This window comes from Salvelinus sp. IW2-2015, linkage group LG5 (genome assembly GCF_002910315.2).
Source record: "Salvelinus sp. IW2-2015 linkage group LG5, ASM291031v2, whole genome shotgun sequence".
Classification (NCBI taxonomy): Eukaryota; Metazoa; Chordata; class Actinopteri; order Salmoniformes; family Salmonidae; genus Salvelinus; species Salvelinus sp. IW2-2015.
Genome location: NC_036844.1, coordinates 33,737,749 through 33,746,577, shown reverse-complemented (window position 1 = coordinate 33,746,577; position 8,829 = coordinate 33,737,749). Strand labels below are relative to the sequence as shown.

The following is an 8,829-nucleotide window of genomic DNA, read 5'->3' as shown; positions in this document are numbered from 1 at the left end:
ACAGACTCACCAATAGCCACCTTTACCACAGCTCTMTCTYCTGAGAACATGCACTGRAAAYACTGACTAGTGAAAAACACATCTTGATAGTTTGGTTACAACTGAGATGTTTTCTATTTGCGGACAGGTATCTAAGTAATTAAACTGGGCCTCAATCGTATGAGAAAGCTATACAGAGGTTTTGAGAATAGCATCAGGTCTGAACAGAGGTCATGATGCCTTTTTCATCTTTCCTGAAAGAAGCACTTCTGTACTAACTTTACTGTAACCTGAGGAAAGTCATCTAAAGGAAGATGAGAGTTCTGGTGAGGCATGAATGCTGGGGATATTTACAGTACATACTCGTGTGAGTGTGTTTCTGTTTCAATGCATAACCTTCTGCTGTTTACTTGTTGCATGTGGGAAAACTTTTCTTGCAGTTTGTGTATGCTGTTACTCAAAGGAGAAACTGAGGTAGATTATTTATCAAACAAATGTATTTATTCAATTATATTTACATCTGATAAGATGTCATCCTTGTAAAATAGCCTTTCAAGTTTAATAAGAATGATATTGCAAGGAAGATAAGCTATCATGTTCATCAATGTTTCTCTCTTACATTTACCATTTAACACTCTGACATTGCCAAATAAAGTACACAGCCAAGTCAGCAGCAAATGAAGGAGAATGGATGGCAAACARACAATATTGCAAAAGATCCCAAACACTGAAAACATCACACAATCATAAAATTAAGATATGTAACAGTCATCTTTTGTTTCAGATCAACGTCCCTCCATTTGGTTTATAGGTATGGTTGAAAGGGCTAAAGTTCAAAGGGCTAAAGTTCAATGTCTATACCTTCATTTGAAGGAATAGACATTTACATAGACTTAAATGACAACACAAACATATACAAGGGAGTAATACAGTCCCACATTTTTGGTTTCTACTAAGTCCTGCCGAAAGTTGTCAGAAAAGATGTGTCTTATGTCTGGTTGGTTGTCATTTCCAAGTCCCCCTGATTCTTGGGGCTTTCTTCCTCATTAAGACTGGCAGCCATTTTGACTTCTCCATACTCCACCATCTCTGTAGCTTTCTGGTTGACTACTCTCTTTCTTTTATTGAATACTTCAGTGTATACAACAGCAGCACCCTCATCATTAGAGCAACCTGYGGAAAGACTGGTTAGAAGACCAATAAAACAGCAGGTGGTGATTCTGGCCATGAAACAAACATGACTTAATTTTACCTGAAGTAGTTTGTCCAAATCTCAGTTTCCCACAGAGACGGTTTACGCCAACAAACACCGCATGAAGTAGGGCAAGAGATCCAACAGCTAGAGCTATAGCTACTGTCACAATTACAAAACGAAACTGGGAGGAGAAAACTGGGAAGAGACAAACAGAATTCTGAGAGTAGGATTAATCAACAGTGTCAACAATAACCAATCAATAAAATGATCTTATCGGGCAAGTCAAATTCATTTGAATTCTTACATTGTGGGAAGGAAACTGTCCTGACATTACCTGGGCAGGCCAGTAGATGAATAGTGAAATTGCTGCTGCTAACTTTATTCTGAACCATACAGGTCAGAGTTCCTGTCACATCACTCTTCAGTATGATGACACTGCTCTGGTAGTGGTCATAGGCTACACTCCTGGTCAGATTCTGGCCATTCATGCAAATATTATATCTAAAGTATTGTATGATTTAACAATATACCTTCTCTGCTGCCAAGTCCTACAGTACAAACATATTGAAATACTGACATTCTGGTGACCTTTCTGAAATACTCCTCACCAAGAAAAGGATTCATGAAGTATTTAGGCCAAACAAAAAAACAGAAAGGTTCTGTACCTTGTATCTCAAGTAGCATGTTGACTTTGCGCAACACTGCTCCCTCTGAATTATATGTTTCCAATTGATAATCTCCACTGTCTTCCTCTATAACTCTGTCCAGTCTGAATGTTCCATTGTTAAAGAACTCAGAGCGATTCACATAATTCTGATGCAATTTAGATCTCCAGTCTTCTCCAGTTTTGAAGTGCAGACTACGAGTAAGATCTTTTTTAAATGTTATTTCTTCATTACTGCTGTCTGCAGCCAGCTGTATGGACAAAGATTCTCCCAGAGCCCCATAGCATTGATGAGTTCCATTCTTGTGAGAGAGATTACAGGCCACGGCACTAACTGTGGAGCAATGATCTTAGGTCAGCATGTTATGATATGGGGACAAGGTTAGTGTAGGGACATAGACAAACACTATACAGCATACAATTCCACACTCCATTCCCCCAGGGGACAGCAACAGGCCATTCTTGAACATGGGAGACATTTTTACTAATCTGCTAGAGAAACAGTTTGGATTTAAGTATAACTTTTGTATGACTAAAGTCTTTAGTGAAAGGTCTAATGCTTGAATATGTAATAATTTTTCAGTCCGAATTGATATTCATTGTATGAATAGGCCCGTTTTATTTTGTCTTGCTTGCCGCTTCAAATAAAGTTGAATCTTTTTTGCTCAAATAATGTAATTTTTTTTATCGGTTTGTGTAGACAAGGCCATAAACAAATAGGTCAACTGAGATATGACTAAAGAGTAAATCAGGGTGATTTWTCCACAAAGAGCGACGTATTTTTTTTCTGGATTGACTCAAAGCTATCTTTTTAAAAAGCATGTTGARGAGTGAGTCAAGAAATTAAGAATTAAGTTGGGCTTCTTCTATAGGAACAGAATTCAGTCGACGTTTATTCCTGTTATAGATTATGGTGATATTACATACATGAATGCAGCTACCAGTGTTTTGAAGCCCTTGGACACAATTTATCATAGAACACTTTGTTTTATAACATCTGACAGTTTTGACACCACTGTATCCTTTATCATAAAGTTAATTGGACCTCACTAAAAACACGTAGGTCACTTCCTTATCCTGTTTTTGTTTATAAAGCCTTAGTCAATAAACTACCAATTTACTTAACATCATTGTTGAAATATAGAAACTCAGATTACAATAGGAGATCACAGGGTTGGTTAATGATGGAGACTCCACGTGTATCCACAGAGTTGGGTAAATCTGTATTTTCTTACCAGGCCCCTATCATGTGGAATAATCTCCAAGTAACGCATTGTAGTGAGATCATTTTTTTTGTGAATCACTTATCATAATTTGGTTGTAATCCAGAGAGGTTAGAAAAAGTATCTAGATCCTCTATGAGGCTGTGGAGGGATCCATATTGTGGATTTAAAAGAAAACATGAATCATTAGCGTACAATTTATACCTCGGTTTTCAAACCCTGGATTTCTAGCTCCTTGATATTATTTTTGGATCTGATTTTAATAACAAACATTTCGATTGCCATAATAAATAGATATGCCGATAGTGGACAGCCTTGTTTTAGTCCTCATGACAGTCAAATACTTTCAGAGAAGTAGCCATTATTTACTATTTTACACTATACATAACTTTAACCCATTGTATAAGAGATTCTKAAAAATTGAAATTTTCCAGGCTTTTATATATAAATTGCAGTCGTACTTTATCAAAAGCCTTTTCAAAGTCAGCTGTGAATATCGGGCCTTGTTTCCCAGATTGTTCATAGTGTTCTATCGTTTCCAGGACTTGTCTAATATTATCTCCAATGTATCGTCCATGTTAAAAACCTGTGTGACTCGAATTAATAATATCCGACAATACCTTTTCAATTCTACGCACTATTCCTTTTAATCTAATTTTTGCATCACAACACTGAAGAGTAAGGGTCCTCCAATTTTTTTTTATTTACTTGATCTTTATATTTACCATTTGGGTCCTGTTTCAGTAATAATTCAATCAGACCTTGTTGAGTATCTGATAATCTACCATTTTTATTGGAGTGGTTAAAACATACAATAATGGTCCTTTGAGTACATCAAAAACAGATTAGTATACCTCAACTGGTATTCCATCCAGCRCTGGAGTTTTCCCAGTCTTAAAGGCTTTAATTGCATCAAGAAGTTCCTGCTCTCAAATTTGGCCTTCACATTAGTCTTTCTGTACAGATGTTAATTTTACATCATTAATAAATAAAAAAATCCATACAATTAAGTTCAGTTAGTGGAGATGGAGGAGACTGAAATGAAAACATGTGAGACAGTACTTAAAGTACTTTGCTTCCTCCTTCAAAATATTGATGGGTGAATGTCATTTGTAACAGGTATCTGCAAGTCCATGTTGAAGATCAAAAATAATTTGGTGCATTTTCCCCAATATATTTTTATAATATAATACACTTGATCTTTCTTGAATAGGTTCCTCCATCTCTCTTAGTATTTCCTCTAACTTATTCTGTGCCTCTATGGTACAGTTTGTATTGCTATATATCTGTACAAATGGTACTTCCATTTACTTTGTTAATATGAACTCTMTTGACCTAAATTGCTTTTGTTTTAAAGATGAGTATTGAATTGCATGCCCTCTAAAGGCACATTTAAAAGTGTCCCATACAATAAGGGGATCTGCTGTACCCTCAGTATGTTATGTCAGAAGAAGTCAGTTCCTCATTCTTCTGTTCTAGTTAAAAACAAGTTATTATCAAATAGGCTTTGATAAAAATGTCCAATATCCTAACCCACATGGAAATTCTGTAAGAGTAATGTGWATGCCAATRATTTGATGGTCAGACTGCATTCTATCCCCTATCAACACTTTTTAAACTTTTTGTGAGAACAAGAATTACATAAGAAAGTAGTCAAGACGACTAGCTTGACTGAGCCTCCGCTATGTATATCTCACTAGGTCAGGATATGTAAGCCTCCATATATCCACTAGTTCCAATATATCCATGATATACGTGATTTCCTTAAATGCATGAGGGTGATAGATTGTAGTGTGATTTCCTTTACGGTCCATTGAGGTATTTAAAACCGTATTATAATATCCCACCATAATAATAGAGTTTTGTATTGCTTGTAGGCTTGATCAATTATGATAGATATTTTCAAAGACCCCAAGACTTAGCGAATACACCAATAATAGCAGGCTAGTTAATCGGTTTCGTATCAAGTATGTAAGTGTATGTCTGTGATGCATTAATGTAAGTCTGAAGGTGCAAAATATAATGATAGCGCAATACAAAATATTCACACTTTTGCAAAGCAAACATTTTATATATCTCAGTTCTTGATTATTTATCTTACACTTGTTATTAGTGGACCCACTCGTGTATATATATGGACTGATTATTATTATTATTGTGTGTACATTTGGTAACTATATTATCTAATAAATGTAAATTGGATAAGCAGAACACGTTCAAATATTAGCATCATTGTTGTTTGTGTCTTATTAAGTCTTGTCTAGGCCTCTGTTCTGTGTAATATCATGTCTCACCTTGTACTGCTGCTGCTACTGCTGCTGCCACCACCAGAACTATAGTAATCACAGGATCCATTTCTCTTCAGGCTGCACAAGACGAGTGACATTTAGCAGAAGTCTCACGGGAGCACTACCATAAATACTGAGTGAAATCACGTGAACGGATCATAATGTGGTGATACTCGACAAATGAAAGACAGGCTTGTAGAGAAGACAATGTACGTGGTTGTCAGGGTGACAAACATACTTTGCCACTTTTGAAAGCAGTGCATACCTAGTGTGAACAGAAAACCACAAGTATACTGTGCCAGCTTGCAAACTTCATATTTTATTCCACTTAACTTGTTGTTAGGCATTTACTACCATATTATTTAATGATGATTGTACACAGGTGAGGTGGATGAATAGAGTCAATTAACAACGAGTTTATCTTTAAAATGGTGTGTAATACAGAACTTGTATGTTTGAGGAATTTGGCGCCCTGCACTTCCACTGGCTGTTGTCAAATCGATCCCGTTAACGGGATTTCAGCCGTAAGAAGTTACATATCTAAAATATAATCCAAGGAACATAATTAAAAGGTCACTAACTTTAATCCTTATTAACTACAATGGAATTAAGATAATAAAATAATCATAAGCCAATTAAATTCTCTGATCCAATACATGCAATTTATAGTAACTTGGAGTGTTTCTATGTATACAGTGCTTCCTGAAAGTATTCAGACCCCTTGACTTTTTACACGTTTTGTTATGTTAGAGCCGTATCCTAAAATGGATCAAATCGTTTTTTTCATCAATCTACTCACAATACCCCATAACGACAAACCAAAAGCAGGTTTTTATAATATTTTTGCAAATGTATAAAAAAAACTGATATCACATTTACGTAACCATTCAGACCCTTTACTCAGTACATTGTTGAAGCACCTTTGCCAGCGATTACAGCCTCAAGTCTTCTTGGGTATGACGCAACAATCTTGGCACACCTGTATCTGGAGAGTTTCTCCCATTCTTCTCTGTAGATCCTCTCTAGCTCTGTCAGGTTGGATGGGGAGCGTTGCAGCACAAATATTTTCAGGTCTCTCCAGAGATGTTCTTTCGGGTTCAAGTCCAGAATCTGGCTGGGCCATTCAAGACTTGTCCCGAAGCCACTCCTGCGTTGTCTTGGCTGTGTGCTTAGGGTTGTTGTCCTGTTAGAAGGTGAACCTTTGCCGCAGCCTGAGGTCTTGAGCACTCCGGAGCAGGTTATCATCAAGGATCTCTGTGTACTTTGCTCTGTTCACCTTTGCTTTGATCCTGACTAGTCTCCCAGTCCCTGCCGCTGAAAGATATCCCCACAGCATGATGCTGCCACCACCATACTTCACCGTAGGGATGGTGCCAGGTTTCCTCCAGACGAGACGCTTGGCATTCAGGACAAAGAGTTCAATCTTGTTTTCATCAGAACAGAGACTCTTGTTTCTCATGGTCTGAGAGTCTTTAGGTATCGTTTGGCAAACTCCAAGTGAGCTATCATGTGCCTGAGAAGTGGCTTCCGTCAGGCCTCTCTACCATAAAGGCCTGATTGGTGGAGTGCTGCAGAGATGATTGACCTTCTGGAAGGTTCTCCCATCTCCACAGAGAAACTCTAGACCTCTGTCAGAGTGACCATCAGGTTCTTGGTAACCACACTTACCAAGGCCCTTCTCCCCCAATTGCTCAGTTTGGCCGGACGGCCAGCTCTAGGAAYAGTCTTGGTGGTTCAAAACTTCTTACATTTAAGAATGGTGGCGGCCACTGTGTTCTTTGGGACCTTCAATGCAAACCCTTCCCTAAATCTGTGCCTCGACACAATCCTGTCTCGGAGCTCTATGGACAATTCCTTTGATTATTGGCTTGGTTTTTGCTCTAACATGCACTGTCCTCTGTGGGACCTTAAATAGACATGTGTGTGCCTTTCTAAATCATGTCCAATCAATTGAATTTACCACAGACGGACTCCAATCAAGTTGTAGAAACATCTCAAGGATGATCAATGAAAACAGGATTCAACTGAGCTCAATTTCGAGTCTCATAGCAAAGGGTCTGTGAAACTTTTACGTTAATAAGTGATTGTGATTGTGGGGGCCAGATCATATGGGGCGGCAGGTAGCCTAGTGGTTAGAGTGTTGGTCTATTAACCAGAATGTTGCAAGATCGCATCCCCGAGCTGACAAGGTAAAGGTATCTGTCGTTTATAATATGTAAAGGTATCTGTCTATCTGCCCCTGAACAAGGCAGTAACCCACTGTTCCTAGGCTGTCATTGAAAATAAGAATTTGTTCTTAACTGACTTGCCTAGTTAAATAAAGGTTAAAAAATAAATATATATATCTCTAAATAGCTGTTTTTGCTTTGTCATGATGGGGTATTTTGTGTAGATTGCTGGGTATTATTTATTTATTTTCATCAATTTTAGAATAAGTCTAACTTATTAACAAAATGTGGAAAAGGTCAAGGGGTCTGAACACTTTCCAAAGGCACTGTACACATACATACAGTACCTGTAACGTGTGTCGTTGGATGAAGAAGGAGACCAAGGTGCAGCGTGGTCGGCGTTTATGATTTTTAATAAACTGAACACCACAACAAAATAACAAAGTAGAAAAAACGAAAGCGCACAGTTCTGTCAGGCAACAAAACAGCTAAACAGAAAATAACTCCCCACAAAACCCAAACGGAAAATGACAACCTATATATGATCCCCAATCAGAGACAACGATAGACAGCTGCCTCTGATTGGGAACCATACTCAGCCAAAAACACAAAGAAATAGAAAACACAGATTTTCCCACCCGAGTCACACCCTGACCTAACCAAACATAGAGAATAAATAAGGATCTCTAAGGTCAGGGCGTGACAGTACCAGTCAAAAGTTTGGACACACCTTGTCATTCAAGGGTTTTTCTTTATTTGTACAGTTTTTTACATTGTAGAATAATAGTGAAGACCATTAAATAACACATATGCAATTATGTAGTAACCAAAATTATTAATAAACAAATCAAAAATATGTTTATGCTCTTTTGCACCCTAGTATCTCTACTTGCACATCATCATCTGCACATCTATCACTCCAGTGTTAATGCTAAATTGTAATTATTTTGCCTCTATGGACTATTTATTGTCTTACCTCCCTACTCCTCTACATTTGCACACACTGTACATATATTTTTCTATTATGTTATTGATTGTACATTTGTTTATGTGTAACTCTGTGTTGTTTTTTGTCGCACTGCTTTGCTTTATCTTGGCCAGGTCGCAGTTGTAAATGAGAACTTGTTTTCAACTGGCCTACCTGGTTAAATAAATTTTATTTTTAATTTTTAAAAATAATAATATATGTTATACTTGTGATTCTTCAATGTAGCCACCCTTTGCCTTTCTGACAACTTTGCACATTCTTGGCATTCTCTCAAACAGCTTCAACTGGAATGCTTTTTCAACAGTCTTGAATGAGTTCCCACAT

General features: G+C 37.4%; 1 protein-coding gene across 1 annotated transcript; it reads right to left on the bottom strand.

Annotated features, from left to right (window-relative positions):
- Nucleotides 1–852: 852 nt before the first annotated feature.
- LOC111963678 (uncharacterized) lies at nucleotides 853–5,439 on the bottom strand. The gene is made up of 4 exons (XM_023987190.2): nucleotides 5,356–5,439; nucleotides 1,840–2,172; nucleotides 1,232–1,369; nucleotides 853–1,152 (listed from the first exon to the last, which is right to left on the bottom strand). Exons 1-4 carry the CDS (start codon nucleotides 5,414–5,416, stop codon nucleotides 968–970), a joined length of 717 nt encoding a protein of 238 aa, XP_023842958.1. The 5' UTR covers nucleotides 5,417–5,439; the 3' UTR covers nucleotides 853–967.
- Between the last annotated feature and the right edge of the window lie 3,390 nt (nucleotides 5,440–8,829).

What these genes read in the sequence shown, in the direction of transcription:
- LOC111963678 (XM_023987190.2), bottom strand. Translation starts at nt 5,416, where the DNA reads ATGGATCCTGTGATTACTATAGTTCTGGTGGTGGCAGCAGCAGTAGCA. An exon ending in AGTAGCAGCAGCAGTACAAG is followed by an intron (nt 2,173 to 5,355) that starts GTGAGACATGAT and finishes ATTGCTCCACAG; the next exon opens with TTAGTGCCGTGGCCTGTAAT. An exon ending in CATGCTACTTGAGATACAAG is followed by an intron (nt 1,370 to 1,839) that starts GTACAGAACCTT and finishes GTCTCTTCCCAG; the next exon opens with TTTTCTCCTCCCAGTTTCGT.